The sequence below is a fragment of the Mytilus galloprovincialis genome, chromosome 11 (assembly GCF_965363235.1).
Source record: "Mytilus galloprovincialis chromosome 11, xbMytGall1.hap1.1, whole genome shotgun sequence".
Classification (NCBI taxonomy): Eukaryota; Metazoa; Mollusca; class Bivalvia; order Mytilida; family Mytilidae; genus Mytilus; species Mytilus galloprovincialis.
The window spans coordinates 9,442,382-9,461,110 of NC_134848.1; the positions used below are offsets into that span (position 1 = coordinate 9,442,382).

An 18,729-nucleotide genomic window follows, 5' to 3' on the forward strand; every position below is an offset into this window, starting at 1 on the left:
TGCACACCTCATAGCAAGTTCAAGGTGACTTTTAGTGTCTGGCCTTCTCTATATATATAGGTTTTGTTGAATTGTAGACATTTATTCTGCGATACATGTATCACAATATTTCACATGTACAGGATTGACCAGAAGTAACATCATTGTTCATTGGTGAAGACTGCTAGGTGTACTTTGAATGATATTGTGTATTTTGTTGTGTTGTGACAGATAATTGTGGGGTCTCATGGAAATTCATTCACATCACAGTTTTTATAACTTTGCAAGTATACCAACACTGCATTGGAATGGGAATATACAATGCAAATAATAATAAAGGCAAACAAATGTCAGAAATAATTTTATGTCATTTACCGACAAAACATACTTTGATTTAATTCAATGTAAAAAAAATGTAGAAATATAATCTCAACAAATAAAATTTCAACGAACATGACAAACAACAAAAATAATATGAATATATATATTAATAACAAGGAAAAAAATGAAGAACTGCTTATTCACACTTGTATCAACAAATTTATATATATATATATATGTAAACAAAATAACAAAAAGCACCTGAACATTACTTAAGCTGAGATCATAAACATGACTAGTTACATGTAGGAATGAAATAGAGTTTACAAATTGGTATGGTTTTGACAAGAAATGTATCTTCCAGGCTTAACCTTCATTTTATCAAAAAATATTTATTAATATTTTTTTTATTTTTATCAGAAATTATTTCTATAAGAATGTATGTCATTTTGATATTCTGCAATAACTCAAAATGGATAGACTGTCATGACTCTAATGAAAATAAAGCCAAATAAAATTTTATTTAGACTGTCATTTGCTTACCACTAGAACTTTATTATGTATTTATAATACACATTTATTGTTTCAAATTATCATTTTGGCACTGAGAAAACAGGAGGGGAAGGGAATGAGGATTTAGAACTTCAATTTTATTAAGCCTTACTACATTTTACTTGTTATACATTTGTTATACTAAGAATTGTCACTCAAATCAATCATCAACAGACTGAAGACTTTGGCTACATGATACAATATGTGGAACCATATTCTCTTTATAGAATTCAATAAGCTTTTGTTCCATATTCTCCCAATACAATTTGTCAAATTTCACTTCAACTGTGAGAAAATCATTCAAAAGGTAAATTACCAAATCACAATTCTCATATTTACAAATTCCCATTTGTCCTTGTATTTGAGAAAAATACTTGTGGGATTTTTTCAATTGCATATTGTTTTGTTCATCAGTTTCAAGGAAAAAATCTTTGCTTGCACATGCCTCTCTGATTGTTTTCATTCTCCATTTCCATGGACATTTTATCTCTAGTACACACTTTTCCTCACCAAGCTTTGTGCACTTTTTAACAAGTCCATCAGGACTAGCACCAAGAAATCCAAATTTGTCACATAAGAATATACCACATTCTTTTACAAAAATTTTTTCACCATATTTTAATCTTCTGTGAGCAATATATTTTTTTCTTGCTATCGGTTCATGCTTTCGTCCCCAAATTAATGGTGCCGCATTGATTACCTTACCCGGCTTAGAAAAAGATTGCACTAATTTATCGACATCTGCCTTTTTGCGTGAAACAATAGAGTGAAAATTTGAACTTGTTATTCTAAATTTTCTTGTATCAAACCAAAGTTGATTTTCAGATTGACCTAATGTTCTTTTTTCTATCTCATCAATTACTGTCTGGGGAATATTCACAAATTTGTCGAGCAGTATGGTCTCATTTATTGGTGGTTCTTTTTGAACAATTGACATAATGTCTATGTAGTTGTCAGATTCAAAGTGTAAATATTCAGAGGTCTCAACTTCTTCAAAATTAACTACATTTATGTCACTATTAATGTCATAAACTTCACAACTTGGGGCAACTAAATCAAAAATTGCTGGAGAATAATTCAAATTTCCTAATTTAGCTGTTAAAAGTGATAAAAAATCCTGACCTTGGTCAGTAATGGAATTTTTTACAATAAATTTATTTTTCTTTTCATTTGCACATGGTTCATTTCCACCATATTTCAACTTTTTGAAAGATATGTTTAGGACTTCTTGAGGGTCTTTTTTCCTTTTACCTCCCTTATTCCAATTACATGGTTTTGAAGTACATGCAGTATTTTCTTTTTCCTGTGCACATGCCTCAAGCTTGAAGAGAAGACCGGCGATATGGGTACATCCTTCACCTAGGCTGAAAATAGAAATCAGAGTTATTGTTCATTTTAAAAGAAATGACAAGGGCAGTTAAGAGTCAGTAAAATCACAAACTGGTTTGAAGTTGAACATTAATGGTTTAATGATGAAAAATTTATCTTGCTTTTTTTAGTTGTTACATGTATCTCGGCCCTGCCTTTTAATTTTTACTATATTTGGTCCTGCCTTTTTTTTTAAAGTTTATCCTGAGGTTTTTTGCACAGTTGCTCATCCTGCCTTATATTTTACTCAAAATTACTATCCTGCCTTTTTGGTTTAAATTTCATTCTAGCTAGCCCCCCAAACAAATCAAATAGTAGCTCCCTTACTATATATTTTTTTTTAAAGCAAATTTGAATTATGGAGACAGGGATGGTTTTAAATAAAAGAAAGTCTTGTGTTGAAAACTTATAAGGCCCAACTTATAATGAAAGTGTTAAATAAAAAAAACATACATACCCAGCTGGACAACTACAGTTGGCTTTGAAAACTACAACAGGTGTTTTCTTTGAAATTAAAATCCATTGTTGATATGGTCCCTGTTGTTTCATGGAAGGGTAACACTTTGACCTGATGTAACAACTTTCACAATCATCATCAATACTGTTTATCATTAAGTCATGAACATAGTTCTCTTTAAAAAAGTTATATCCACGGATGAACTGGCGATAGCATAACATTTTCTCATTGTCCCCAGTTCTGTGACTGCTGTGAATGAGAAAGGATTCCACATCCTGATGGGAAACAAGTGGCAGCAAAGATAGATCACTAGTCCACCCAGAGTTTAGTTCATTATAAGGGGGAATATCAACATTGTCATTAGTGTAAGAGTGTTGAGAAACAAGAACTGTCGACAGTGACGCAGTCACACCATTGTTTATTTGATTAGTTTCAAAGGCTCTTCGTGCAAGTTCGTCTTTATTCCCAGATATCTTTGCACTGCTTGATCGCAGGAATAAAACTAAATCACTTTTCTTCAAAGTTAAAAAGTCCTCGACAGTAGTTTTATCATTTATGTCTTCTATTTTCATTAGTTTACTGATTGTTTACACTCGTTACGGAAGAAAAGGAAGTGCCGTCACCTTCACGCAAGAAAGACAACTCCGATAACGACCGATAACTCTGTATATCGAAAGTCCGGAATAAGATAACATAAAATTGACAAATACATCAACTGATGTTTGTTAAAGCAGCACAAATAAATACCAAAAGCTGGCAATTAATATTTTATAAATTTATTTTCATCATAGTTAAATTTATTAATCACATGCAGTAGAGGTAAAGAAGATAATATATGCAGACAACTACTGGGTACTGTTTTATTTAAACTCATGATATGTACACACAGATGCAAGTCATTGAAAACTATTGCCAAAAAGGGATTAAAATACATCATGTACATGTTTTACTGCAAAATGCAGTTTTAAAATTCATTGATGGAAAGCTACACCAGGGAGGTGCATGATATAGTTTGTAATAACATTTGGAAGCTAAGAAATTTGTTTATAATGCTGCATACTCATTGAATAGGAGGATTCATATCATAAATTTTGATTTTAAAATTGAGTGAGGACAATGGAAACTATTTTTTTTATTTTCTGTTTATATTGTTGGATTATTTAATGGAATGGTTTGTCAAAAAGTGAATAAAAATTACTTGAGTGAGGTTGTAAATATACTATAACCATTGTTACCAGTCTATTAATCTTTTACATCCAGCAGCAAGTGTTACTTACATATAAGCCTATATATTAATGTGGTATGAAGATACCTGATTATGTGTACTAGTCCATAAACAGTGTTAATTTAAGAAGCTGACTTACAAGGTGACAGCTACAAGACCCTAATGTGGTCCCATTATCCCATTTCCAATGTGATCAGTTTTTTCTCTTACTCCTTACTACTACATGTATATGACTTGGCATCTGAGAGAAGAAGCAATTTATATACCATTTGAAGTCCCTTTTTGAACACAAAAAAGATGTTTCCTAGTGTTAAAAATGGTTGCTTATATTGGCATTACAAATTGTAATAAACTTTAGGCACTGCCGCACTGGTCATTCATCTTTTGTGTTAGTGTGCAACATGAGGGGGGAGTTCTTCCTCATAATTTCCAAAACAAAAAATTGAACCCCTATATTGTTTTCAGAAACATACAGGAACAGTATTATTTTACAATAATAAGGCCAATTAAAATTAATTGATAGATTTTCATCCCCGCCCGCCCCTCTGAAATCTTTCCGCCCCGATTTTTTTTATTTTTGAAAAAATTATGATTTCCGGATTTTGTTCATTTCTGTTGATAATTTCGCTTCATGTAAAACTTCCTGTTTCAAAATACGGTTTTCGTATTTCTCAGGGTGATTTCTCAGAGTATTCTTACTGAAATCATTAAGTCGATATATTCTGATCTATGATGACAACATCATTTACCGAGAATAGAGATTGATTACGAGAAGGGCATGAAATATTCGGGTTACGAGTAATACGCTGTGTCCAAGAACGCAAATCGCCGTATGTCACAAATGACGCAAATGTTTGTGAATAAAAATAAAACACCTTGGATTTATTTTATTTATACAATGACTTTGTGTCAAGAAATTTGGACTGTGAATGAAACCCAAAAGCGTAAGATTTGACTGGAATAAAGAAATTGACACAAGCATGAACTTTTTAGATTGGTGACCGTATATTGAGTTCAGAAAATCGACAAACATACACATTTTTAATTTATTAATTTATAGCAAGCTCTTAGATTTAGATTTAGCCATGCCTTTCGTTTTTTGTAGAAAAACAGCAAACATCCTCTGTCACAATACCTACGATAGAGTCATTAAACAACTTTATGTTTTACATTGTAATTATATTTGCATCTTGCATACTAAGGACCAACCCTAATATTTCAACACTGTGAGTTTTCATTTTATTCTGTACTTATCGTACTCGTGTTGCATTTGCTTCATTTTATTAGGACTACAAAACATTGCTTAGAAAGCAAAATACATTTGATGTAGGTAATCCAACTGAAGAGAGCATTTCTCCACATTTCTGCTGTTTACTATAAAATAGGTTTCTAAAGCGGCAATAACATGAATAAAAGTGATTGCCAATTAGAGATATATATTTACGAATTTGAAAAAGCGCAAAGTACATTGATTTTGTTGAACGAGGAATACTGCTTTCTCATAATATGCTAAGACAGGGCTATGAATCAATCAAATTAAGGTCATCACTCAAGAAATTTTATGGTCGCCATCATGAGCTGATTGGCCATTATGACAAAAGTGTGTCAGAAATCATATCTCAGTGATATTCTTCCTCAGTCATAATAACCTTCCATCATTACCGAACTGAACAAAGAAATAACATGACGGGTGCCGTATACGGTACAGGAAATGCTTACCCTCCTGGAGCACCTGATTTTACTCCTGGTTTTTAGTGGAGTTCATGTTGTTTCCTACTTATTATTTGTAACTGTTGATGTAAATGTCTTTTGGTTTTATGAGTCTTTGGTTACTCCTTGGTTTTGATTGTTATTGTCTTATACATGTACAAGACACCTTATGGATGTATTTACATGATATAAGCTTATTATTACACTTGCATATATGAATAACACGTGACCAGAAGGTTTCATATGAAATAAAATTCAAAAAATAAAATCCTCCCACCCGCCCCATTTTTTTCAAAAATTTGGATGAAAATCTACTAATTAATTTTAGTTGGCCTAAATGATGCCATCTCAAGATCAATCAGAAGCAACAGACAACACCTTTAAATATGTTATTTCACTTTGGGGGAAAAAATCACTTCCCTTCAGCAATTCTGAAAAAAATAATTTTCCCTTCCCTTCTAAAACAAATATAATTTTTTTCACTTCCCTTCTTTGACAATGTTTTTTTTTTTTAAATGAGAAAGAAAACAATTTGTTACATAAAAATAATCATCTTGGCATCTTTCAGGATTTGTTTACTCTCTGTCAACATTATTTGTTTTTCAAAACAACTTTTAAAATTTTTGTATGCTTAACAAGACTTTTAAAAACCTCTGTCACAAGACGAGATACATCATGGAAAATAATTTACACTCGATTAAAATATGAATAAGATTGCAGAATATTGTCTCATCTTTCGAAACCACTTTTATGTAAAATAATAAAGCTATGAGATGTAACAACACATGTTTTTATGAACCGCACTATTTATAGAATCAGCTGTCAATTTTGTCAATATCCGGTTCTATTTTAAATGAAAATGGACTTCGTTTTGTCGACCTACATACTGCAGTACAGCCTTTCAATGAAAAGAAATAAAACCCGTAGCACTACAGACTCCTGAGAGTGTCTAAAACGATGATAAAAGACTTTGACTCAATCGGTAATGAAAGGTTGACTGTCAAACGGCAACGAGAAATAATTATTTACAATCGTGCACCTGATGGCGACAATCAAAGTCTCGATTTCAGGTTGTTTTACAAATATCCTTCTCACAACTCCAAAATATACGTACAATCACTACTTTTGTTCAAGTTAAACGACTTTCATGACCGCAGGTTAAGTTTTCTCAATGTTTCAACTCGAAATGAAACTCCTGACCACGATTGTTTATGATTCCGCCATTTTGTTTTTCACGAGGTTTTTTTTTCTCAACAATCTTTGAAAAAACATATTTTAACAGTGTTTTTACGCCCGATACTATAATATCGAATGCATTTGGTGTTTATCATATCATCCATGGAGCAACGGGGCCAAGAAACATGTTTAAACGTTATTTTTACTGTTTGCACTGTGACCGTCTAAAAATAGAAATCTATGTATCCTTAAGGATACATTCGGCATCTACACGGGGGTGCCAAAAGGATACATTCGGCATGCGCGCCGGTGTGCCAAAAGGATACATTCGGCATGAAAGGGTTAAGTTTCAGTTTTGGTTAAAAAGTTTTTTATCAGAAAATGCCTGTTCATTTGATGTTGGTTTTCAGCATGTCCAGTGTTTGTTGTTTTAAAATGGGTTTTTTTCTTCACAAGAAACTTGGTTTAGTGTAACTGCTTGTTTAAACTGTATTTTGGCTGATAAAATAAAATATTTTTCCTACCTACCGACCCTTCAGTCTGAAGGTACAGTCGGAAAACTGCAAACAAACATATTTTTAAGGTTGGCCTCAGGGAATTGGCATGTGTTTCTTTTTTCTTTTTTTAACTTTCTCGTTTTTTTATATATATTAGACTGTTAGCTTTCCCGTTTGAATGGTTTTACATTAGTAATTTTGGGGCCCTTTATAGCTTGCTGTTCGGTGTGAGCCAAGGCTCCGTGTTGAAGGCCGTACATTGACCTATAATGGTTTACTTTTAAAAATTGTTATTTGGATGGAGAGTTGTCTCATTGGCACTCACACCACATCTTCCTATATCTATTGTGTAAATTAATAATTTTTATGATAAGGAGATATGAGATTTTAAAATTGTTATACATGTATTAATAGGTATCATTTTTTTCATAAATACATGTACTTCAGTCTGTAGTTTACCTATAAACTGCATGGACGCTACATGCTATAGTCATGATAGTTAATTTTCTAACCTAACAGTTGATCAAAGTATGGATACTTAAATGATTATGGTCTGGCTACTCAAACATACCTAACATGTCTAAAAGCATGAAGATGTAAAGTGGTTTGTTTATAAATTGATTGCAAATTTACATATTTCACATATGGTTTTTTTTAAACATGTTAAATACTGGTACTCACAAAGTTTTTCTTCATAATTCACAAGTTTTCTCCTCTTTCCTCAATAAATCTTTGATATGAAATAAAGACAAAATATACAGAATATAGTTTAAACAACACTTTATTTATAAATAGTCAAATTTGCATGTTAAATTTTTATATTAAAATTGAAAATTTTCAACTATCAACATTAAAAAATTAAAAAACATAACATTTGTACTTCTTCAACATGTTCAATGTCTCAGTATATAATATATTATGTATTTAACCCTTTCCTCCATAATGACGCCTTTTGACGCCACCCCCTTTACTCCATAATGACGCTTTTTGACGCCAGTGTTGTACCTCAGTTGAAATGCTTTGACTACAAAATGTCTGCATCAGACTTAAAAAAATTGTATCCAATATGAAAAGGATATTCATGAAAATTATCTGACTTAAATTTCATTGATGAAATATTGGTTTTCACAATGTATTAACACTTTAAAACTGATGTTGTTTTTAACTGAAAAAAATCCTATGCGAATCAAGTATATTACAAAAAAAAATCCATGGAGGAAAGGGTTAAAGCAATAGAATACTCATCTGATGTATCAGATTTATCACAATTATTCAAAAGTAAAATTTTTATGAGCCGGTCTAAATATTGTGGTTTTCCAATGAAAGGGGCCTTACATTAAGATGTTATATTTTCCAGCAATTTTAAATTTGTGATTTTTTTTTAACATTGTTGAAACACTTGCTATCCTACCAGTGATTGGGAAGGACGTGCGCCCTGCGCCTATAGCGCATATTGACAAGAAATGGCGCATACAGTGACAAATGTAAGCGCCCATGTGGCGCATGATATTTTTCACATCGTTTCAAAACGTTTAGATATTGTCAAATGAATTTCCGATCGTGTTCCCTGCCGCCATGTGTGTGTACACAACTGTGTAATGTTCCTCCAGTAATAGGAGCACCTATATCTTTTTGGGACGTCACGGATGTTTCCCTATCATAATAGAACCATGCGATTTAACGTCTCAGTGTTTTCCTTAAATTCCTATTGTAATAATAGAACCATGCGGTCTAACTGATAACCCGAAAAAGGTAATTAACCATCATTCATGACAATTTTTATTTATAAACAACTTTAAATTTGTGAAATTTGGCTAGTACAGACGAGATTTAACTCTAATAATAATCTCATTTAGTTTAGTTTGCTATTATTTCGATTGAAGAACCCCAAAGACTTTTTATGAATATAGTTTTTGTCTCCATAAAAGACGCTTCACTGTCCTTGTCATTTTTTGTTCTTTGGCTCGTTTTGACATTTTGCAAACTTGACTTCAGCGATTTATTGTTTTGTTCTATGAATTAATGGTACTCTATACTGTTATTCTTGTCACTGTAATGAAGTTATAATAATACAAGAAATGCAGAGGAAATGCCTGAAATGTCCTCTGATACGGAACGTCTGGAATAAGTATGGTATCGACGAAGACCCAAATTTAATTTACAAAAAAAACATGAACATGAACAAGGGCATCAGTACCAGTTTAAACATTGTAGTAAATAAAGGTTGACTAAAATATTGTTAGTGTTGGAAGAAGTTATTGTATATTCATTGAAATTGAAATTACAAAATCACAGGAACAATATCCATGATTTTATTTAAAATCATAAAGGTAAGTATCAACACCTCTTTGCCAAAAAATATACTGATACTTTTTTTTACAGAAGTCAATTCAAATGGCCCACTCTTTTGACAACATGGCCCATTATTTTTTAAAATGGCCCATTGAATTTATTTTTTAGGGGCCCTGGGCCCATAGTGAAAAAAACCTTCCAGATCACTGTCCTACAGAAGAAAAAGTAAGACAATATGTGAAATGGAACAGGTAAACAAGACATTCACTAAAGTACTTCTTTACATTACCCCTTTTAGCGATACACAAAACAAGAATGTGTCCATTGTACACGGATGCCCTATCCACACTATCATTTTCTATGTTCAGGGGACTGTGAAATTGGGGTAAAATCTCTAATTTGGCATTAAAAATAAAAGATCATATCATAGGGAACAACATGTGTACTAATTTTCAAGTTGATGGAACTTACTTCATCAAAAATTAGTTACTACCTTGACCAAAAACCTGACGTGAGACAGACAGACAAACAAACCAACAGGCAAATGAACAAACAGAGGCACAGACCATAAAACATAAGGCCCATAAATGATGCATAATATAACAAGAGGCTCTCAAGAGCCTGAATCGCTCACCTGGTAAACAATGCCTTCTGCCATGTTTTTTGACGAAATAGAAAATAAAACACAAACTTTATTTTATACACCCTACTGATCATTCAAATGAAGTTTAGTTGAACTTGGTTGAGTAGTTTTAGAGGAGAAGATATTTTAAAGTTAGCAAATATGATGAACAAATTGTGAAAAATTGTCATTAAAGGACAATAACCCCTTAAGGGGTCAATTGACAATTTTGGTCATATTAACTTATTTGTAGAATTTACTTTGCTGATCATTTTTGCTGTTAACAGTTTATCTTTATCTAAAATAATTCAAGATAATGACCAAAAACTGCAAAATTTCCTTAAAATTACCAATTAAGTGGCAGCAACCCAACAATGGGTTGTTTGATTCATCTGAAAATTTCAGGGCTGATAGATCTTGACCTAATGAACATTGATACCCCATGTCAGATTTGCTTTAACCCTTTCAACGCTACACAAAAAAATAGAAAAATGGCTGCTGCTGCTGCATTTTTTTTGTGTCCATTCATTAGAACAGTATATTCCTTTTCGGACTGCTGTATCTTTTTTATTATAAGAGATACAGAAAAAGTTATTGCATGAAAAATGCTCAGGAGAGTATGAACTGTAATGTAAGGCAGTTAATTCAGTAAAATTTTTATCAGGTTACCTGCATTTTTAGGTAATTAACAGGTAAAAGGTGTAATTTGTTACATTTGTGTTGAATTTGAATAAAAACTACTTTTCGTCTTCATCTATTTTGTTTTTTCATCTGCCATATAATAAAGAAGACACCAATTGCTCGATTCCGTAGCGTATTGCACCATACACAACGTATTATGTAATCATGGCACAAATCAGTGGCTCCGTCCTCAAATTTTCAGTCAACCTCCGTTTTCCCCTCTTTTTCTACGTCTCGTAATAATCGATCAAATCATATTTCCCACACGAATTGAATGTAATAAACACATTGAGATAACAAGAAACCTTTTAACTAATCCTCGTCATCAGTTTCGCCATAGAAATGCTGAAATATTTCCATATTTACAGCTTCGTTTCCGATTTCCGCCATTTGCATTTGTCAAAATATTTGTTTATATTTTCCTTCAATTTTCCTTCTACTGCATGATTTTACAATAAAAATTGCCGGGATTTCAAGCACAAATGAGACCTTGCATATCCTCGATTCATACAAGGAAAAATTAGAGAGGACCCGAATGAAAACCGAATGGTTTAAGAGTCCTTATGAAAAATCCGTTGTCATCGCGGCATATGCCGCGAATAGCAGTGGCTGACGGCGTATGTCATCGCAGCATATGCCGTGTATAACGTTGAAAGGGTTAAATACTTTAGTTTTTGAGATATAAGCCAAAAACTGCATTTGACCCCTATGTTCTATTTTAAGTAACGGTGGCCATGTTTTTTGACGGATCAAAAATTGAAGCACAAACTTTGTGCAGGATAATCTAAGGAACAATCATTCTAAGTTTCATCCAAATCCATTCAGTAGTTTCAGAGGAGAAGATGTTTGAAGAATTGTTAACGACGACAGACGACGACGAGGGACGCCAAGTGACGAGAAAAGCTCACATTTCCTTTTAGGACTTGTCATTTTTTATCTGGGAGGTGGGGGGCTGGTCAAAATACAGGGGGATCAAGTTTTTTCTGTATGTGGAAAAGGGGGGTTCAATTTTTTTTATAAATTCAAAGGGGGGGGGAGAAATATATTTTACATGGAAATAAGTATTCACATACTTCAAGGCCACGTTTTTTTAATTTGTTGGTTTACGGATTTTCCCCATGAAAAAGTCGGGTCGGTCGGTCGGGAAAAAAAAGAAAAAAAAATATCTTTCAAGACAGAAAAAAAAATGCAAAATAAATATACATTTCACCATTCTAACAAAATGTTTTTTATGCTATTTTGTCATCATTTCAAATTTTAGTTCGATGAAATATTCTTGCTCAGCTGTCATAAATATCGCATGACATTGTCTATTATTATACCTTACATATATTTTAAACAATTCTATTGGGTGAAACGTTGTCACGTGACATAGAATAATTCAGTTGTTTTTCATTCAATTGCAAGGAAGGACGAAAAACTCTAAAAATTTCCACCAGCGGTGAATAACCCTATTATTCTATTCACCGGCGAATAACCTTTTGAGATTGTTGATTTGTACTTGAGTTATCTCCCATGATTATGACGTCACAGACGTAAATAAACAAAATGGCAGCGTTCACGTTACAGTTGAAGCTCACCGAGAGACGAAGAAGAAAAAGGAAATAAGGCATTAGACATGAATAGAGTGACAGCAGCTGATGATAGCTCTTATAGAGTAACGGTCCTCTTCAGGGCCATCAATATTTTAAAAAAAGATTCTACTTTTGTTGTACAATCTAGAAATTCTAGAACACAAATGTATTTTCATCTGACGTCAACTTGTCTTTGACTTTGTTATGTAAAACATATAGAAAGTGTTCGAAAGGCCTTTCCACTGTTAGTTCGGTATAATAAATCAATTGTGGCCCCTTAGAATCGATGAATATCCAAAATTGTCAACCCTTGAAAGTTATTTCACTTCGGGCTGCGCCCTCATTGAAATAACCTTCTCGTGTTGACAATTTTGGATATTCACCTCTTCATAATTGTATAATGATTTGCCGTAAAAAAGGGGGGTGTTCCCAGACAAAGACGAAATTAAATCGTCTTTTCACAAACAAGAAAAACAAATTCGCGTAGCTCTTAATCAATTCCAGAAAACTTGGTGAGTAATGATCTTCAAAAACGAAAACTGATAAAGAAAAAAATGTAAAAAACGTCGTACGAAAATAAGTTTCAACACACGTGTCAAAAACGTAATAGACTCGTCCACGGAAAAAACGAGAATATCAGGTTTATAATCTAGTGTCATGCATTCCCGTTTTTTATCCAAATGGACGATATTTTTTTTTTTTATTATCCATGAAACAAGAAAATTCTAAATGACTTGTTGATATTCAGAACTTTTACTTCCAAGGTGCTTTCCACCTGTCCACATTTGGACAAGTCTATTTCTATGAGATTATGCATCTTACAGACTGATGACAAATAAGGGAAACGAACTTATTGTGTAATGGGTTTTAAGGATGTTGGCTACTCTGTTAAAAAATAACAAGCTTTTTAAAAGACTGTTATGAATTGATAGTATAGAAATAAAGAAACTAAAAAAGAAGAAAAAAATGGAGGGTTCGTGTGCTTGTTTCCGAGATATAAGCCATTGAAAATTTGGCGGGAAATAAATCTCTCTAGACTTTTCATATATTTAACATTGGCACCTTATCTGTTTCAAAAACTGTGAAAAAATAGCAAGAATTTTATAAAATTTTAAAATATGGCTTTTCAAGCTTTATGTAATAAAATTATGAAAAGAAAAGTAGGGGTTAGTGGGCAATTTTTTTTTAATGACAATACATGGATAACACCAGAGGATTCCGAAAATCTGGCAGAAAATCAAAAAATGGAGGAGCAAACATCCTTAAACACAGATTTCGTTCCGCAAAATTATTTGCGTAAACGACATTTCAAGGTCAGTTATAATTGATTTGTCTATTTTTAGAAACGTAAACTGGAAGTTTTATTTTTTCACAACAGAGAGTGTTAATCAATTTTGTTAGTGATTCATGCATTTCATTTCATAAAAAAAGAATCATTTAATTATTTTTCAGGGATAATGTATTTGTTTGGGTCGGCGGGAATAAAAAAGCATGAAAAGTCAATTTTATTTTTATTCTATGAATCGGCAAAATCGGGTCGGCGGATCCGTAAACCAACAAATTAAAAAATCCTGGCCCAAGAGACAAAAAGTGAAGATCATTACAAGGCAAATCGAAATATATTTAACACCTTTGATATACACTAACAAGACTTTGGTGATGTAGGAAGCTGCATAGGTTTTTCATAATCCAAATAATTCAGTCGCTATACATGTATTTCACTCACTTTGATCACTAAATTAACAATTTAGCATTACTGCCAAGTTTTGTTTTAATCAGCTGAATTGTATGAAAAAAATTAAGTAAAAATCAAAATGAAATCTGCAGCGATTTGTGCAAACTTTTGTCCAAAAATACAAATCATGCTGCATCATGAAAGAATATAGACAAGAGGGGTGTATGATATTTGTGCTGATTTTTGAAATTTTCATTCTTTCATTTGCGCTGATTTCATTTTTTCATTTGCGCCCTTTCGTCCTTTTATACCTCTCACTCCCTCAAAATTTGTACTTTTTAGGTTAATAAATCAATTTTAAGGTAACTATCACACATTTATGAATTAAATTTGACAATCAATGAGTAATTGAATTGTTCAAGTTGAAAGCATGAACTATCCATATAAAATTTAGCGACTCAATTGAGGTTTCAGTAAGGCCTTACGTAAAACTTAAGTTTAAACAGCATTCAGGAGAGGGACATATAATTGATTTATCTTAGCAAATACCATACTGTGTTGTTATTGTTTCAAAAGGTTATTCTTTAGAGTTAATTTATGAGGATCAAGTTTTCTAATAGCACAATATACATGATATAAGAAATTAAGAAAAAAAGACAGAAAAAACTACTTAAAGCCCTGGCTTGCCCTACCTACTTATATTCATGGAAGAGGCCTCATGGAAGAGCCCTATTACTCTATAATATATTTTTGGACTCAATCCACAATCCACTGACTGACTGAGAATATTTTATTTTCAATATTTTCGTGAAATAACACAAGTGTTTTGCATGTTAAAATATTGGCATGTTTAAAAGAGGGGGGATAATTTTTTTTTAAATGTTTTTACTGGCAGTTAGGGGTACTACTTGTACAAGTGTATTTTATTTACTTGAAGAAGTAAAAAAAAATATACACATATAAGTAAATAAATAATGTTTGAATAATCTCCCCTTAATTTTCTAAAAAATTTACTTGTATAAGTAAATTTTTCTTACAATCCCACAAAAATCCTCAAGTTTTGAGCCTTTTATGATTTTTCCCAGGTTTGCTCAAATTTTTTCATTAAAGTTCAATGTTTCATCTCATTAATTCATCAAAGAAACTGATTGAGCAAAGATCTTGTATATTTGCGCAAGGCCTTCAAAAATTGCTCCTTTGGGGCTTGTAAATGAGCAGTGTTATGAAGATAACAGACAAATGGGATTTTCATTGTCCATGAAATTATACTTAAATGATTAGTAAAGACATCTGTAAAGGGTACACAATTTAAAATTCTATTAGAGCAAAGAAATCTTAAGAATTCAAGAAAAGAAGAAAGGATGATTTTTTTACTTATACAAGTAAAAAATTCTGAATGCCTAAGGGACATAACTAAGCCAATTTTTTTTTTACCTATACAAGTAAATAAAATTCACTTGTATAGGTATCCTACAAATTTACTTATATGTGTATATTTTTTTTTACTTCTTCAAGTAAATAAAATACACTTGTACAAGTAGTACCCCTGACTGACTGGGGGGGATCAAATAAAAATATGGGGGATCGGCTGACCTGAGAATCGGTGCCACTTCAGGCACTTGAACTATTGACGTCATACAACAATCACTTTTCCATTGTGGCGTCAGATATTTTTTATTATGACTTCAAAATTTTCCAGGAACCTGTGTGATGTCCAGTAATGGCGGACAAATAGCGATAAGGTGTATTTAACCAAGGTATAGCGGGTCTCATTGTGGTCTAAGCGTGACAAGGGATTGCAGATTTTTTTTGTTAAGCGTGTAACGTGAAAGTCAAATTATTGCGCTGTGAAAATGGGAAATAAAGTCTTAGCATGTGACACAGGAATTTACAAGAAAATGAGAATTGCTTACGAACATAGTGCACACGGGATACAGGAATCTAACAAAACAGAAACCGGTAACAGAATCCCCAGATATTCAATGTGAAATTACCTATTAACTTGACCAGTACCAAGTAGAAACGGAGACTACTTTAACACAAAGACAAAGTCATATCAATTGTGTTATTGTAGTCTCAGATAGAAACAAGAAAGTTCAAGGACCAGCTGTCAAACTAAACTCAGGATCATGCCCAGATCTAGATCAGGCCCTGGTGGCGGTGAGTACTATATGCAGTACTGCAGAAGATCCAAATTTTTTTAATGAAACAAGGGGTGAGAGATTCACCAACTGTCTTTTGTAAGTGGTAGCCAGCTGTTCTGTTCTGTTCTGTTCAGGTAGATTCCTCCGTTATATATCGGAGCACTCCCACTTGGGGATATATGGTTTTAAAATATTTACAGATATTTACAGTGTGGTGTGGTGCTCAAGTTTAAAAAACCTTATATACAGGTAAAACTGTGAATTTTGAGAACAATTGTTTAAAATTATGTGCTATTTACATCATTTATGAATTGATTTTACCTAGGTTGGAGTTTATGATTTTAAAACAGTTTTGATCCCTTTTTATGAGACGTTACTATCATATGTTTATAGATTTAAAAAAAAAAGGATTTAAATGTGAAAGAAAAATGATAAAATCAAAGGGTAAAAGGTAAAAATAAGTACGGTAGATCAAACAAAACAATAAGAATGGGATTAAATATATGGCAGTATGGTAATAGCTTTTAAGAGATAATGTAACCAATTAAAAATAAAAAATTATCATTAACTAATAAAAAAAGAGAAAATCTTTCATATATCGTAAAATTTGAGTAAAAGGTGAACTCCTGCCAAGCCGAAGGTCTTAGCATATAATTAGATGTAAGCAACTAATCTAGTCGTAGATGGAGGCAGTTAGCTTGGCATTCCATGCATACTGCTTGGTCCATCTTTCCTTTTTGTATATATGCAGTTTATATAGTTGGATATAATAACAGCGTTGTTGTTTAAATGTAAATTCACTTTGCTGAGGGTCTTGAAGAGAAGTACTTGGGTGGTTCAGCAGTTTCACTTCAGACTCTACTTCATGTATCATCGTGTTTGCATTTTTGTGCGCTCCTTATGCATTTGGTGACAGAAATTTTGCGATTGTTTTTCTATTTCTATCAGGTCATTTGCTTTTAGGTGGGATAGGCTAGTTGTTGATAGCTTCGAGCAGTCCATTATAATTTGAAGCACATCCTCCTCTTTATAATTAGCTTTATCACCTCCCCCTTTCAGCTCGGTTAAAGATAGAAGTTTGTTCATCTGTTTAAGTCGAACACTCTCCAGAGACTCACAGTCCAGCAGAAAGTGCTTAATGTCCTCCTCAGCTCTGGTACATAGCTCACATATTCCTGAAATTTGATTTTTGCTAAATTTTGCTTTAGTTGTTTGTAGCATGTAGGTTCCAGTTATTAATCTACTTTTGAATTCTGCTTTTCGAATGTCATTCTGATTGTTTCTGGCAGCTTTCCAGATATTATGTGGGTTTTCAGTAGGATTTTCTTGGATTGTCAAGTACTTAATCGTTGTTTTTATCAAGCATTCCTCTTTCCAGATATTTGACCAGTATATATTTATGGCTTTTTTCAGCATGTTTTTCCATTTGTATTTTGATGGCGGGTTTTCTAAAATTTCTTTTGGATTTGGTAGACTGTATTTATTCAAAATTTTTTCTATTCTGTTTGTGAAGGATTCTGTGAAGTCTTTTCCGATTTCAAGTTCCCATTGTAGGATTTTCTTTTCTATGGCATTATCTAGCCAAGAGATTGTGAGGAATAATGAAAGCATATTTCTGTCTAATATAGTTTCAACTGGTTCAGCTCCTAGGAGAATATATAGTGCAGAGGATGCAGTCCTTTCGGGTAGACTAAGGAATTGTCTAAATATTTTCCTCTGTAGTTTTTCCAGCTCGTATATATCAGCTTTTGTGCAGATTTGTACTTCCAGACCATAGAGATATCTTGGGACTACATATGTTTTCCAGCTCCAGTCATAATTCAATGATTCTCTAAATAATCAACAATTTTTTTTCAACAAAACGTGGGGGTGGGGGGTCTATGTCACCTCTGGCTCTTGCCGTTGGTGCCTTAATTACAAGTTTTACCCGTTTTTATTAACCTATATAGCAACTTGACCAATAAAGATTATACTTTAGTTATCAACAATAAACGATCTTCCCATAGTAAACCAAGGCCCTACAAATCAAATTGTGCAAAGCTAATGATTTTAAAAGTTACAAAAATGATGCGATGTCCGGATGTGCAGTTGCCGAGTTTGATCTATATCTATATCTGTTTTCCCCCTGTAACCTGTTAGATACAGAAAACATAATTTTTTGGATGTCATACATTAATACTCAACTGTTATTTTCGTCGCAAACTGGCAGTGATTAGATCAAAACATTTGAACAGCTATCTTCATCAGCAGCAGACGACAGTAGATATACTGGTACCTTTATTTTTAATTACAATCAGCTAAGACATAAGTTATATTACAAGGAACCAGTATTAGCGGGAATCAATTTCCCGCGAAACATTTCGATATTGCTAAAAGAATGTCATTAAAACCCGCTCTAATTTTAGCTGATATGACGATAACAACTATATAGATTTAAAAATGAAGATGTGGTATGA

The 18,729-nt window shown here is 32.7% G+C and overlaps 2 protein-coding genes across 2 annotated transcripts in view; both read right to left on the reverse strand.

Annotated features, from left to right (window-relative positions):
- The window catches only part of LOC143051585 (histone-lysine N-methyltransferase PRDM9-like), a 61,214-nt gene extending 42,672 nt beyond the window's left edge, over positions 1-18,542 (reverse strand). Inside the window, exons 1-2 of the mRNA XM_076224469.1 lie at positions 18,445-18,542; positions 7,967-8,015 (exon numbers count right to left, since the gene is read on the reverse strand). Of these exons, the coding sequence (XP_076080584.1) occupies positions 7,967-7,981 (15 nt within the window). The 5' untranslated portion in view covers positions 7,982-8,015; positions 18,445-18,542. The remainder of the gene's footprint in view (positions 1-7,966; positions 8,016-18,444) is intronic.
- On the reverse strand, positions 9-3,367 carry LOC143051582 (uncharacterized). The gene is made up of 2 exons (XM_076224465.1): positions 2,678-3,367; positions 9-2,216 (listed from the first exon to the last, which is right to left on the reverse strand). Exons 1-2 carry the CDS (start codon positions 3,247-3,249, stop codon positions 1,013-1,015), a joined length of 1,776 nt encoding a protein of 591 aa, XP_076080580.1. The 5' UTR covers positions 3,250-3,367; the 3' UTR covers positions 9-1,012.
- Positions 18,543-18,729: the final 187 nt, after the last annotated feature.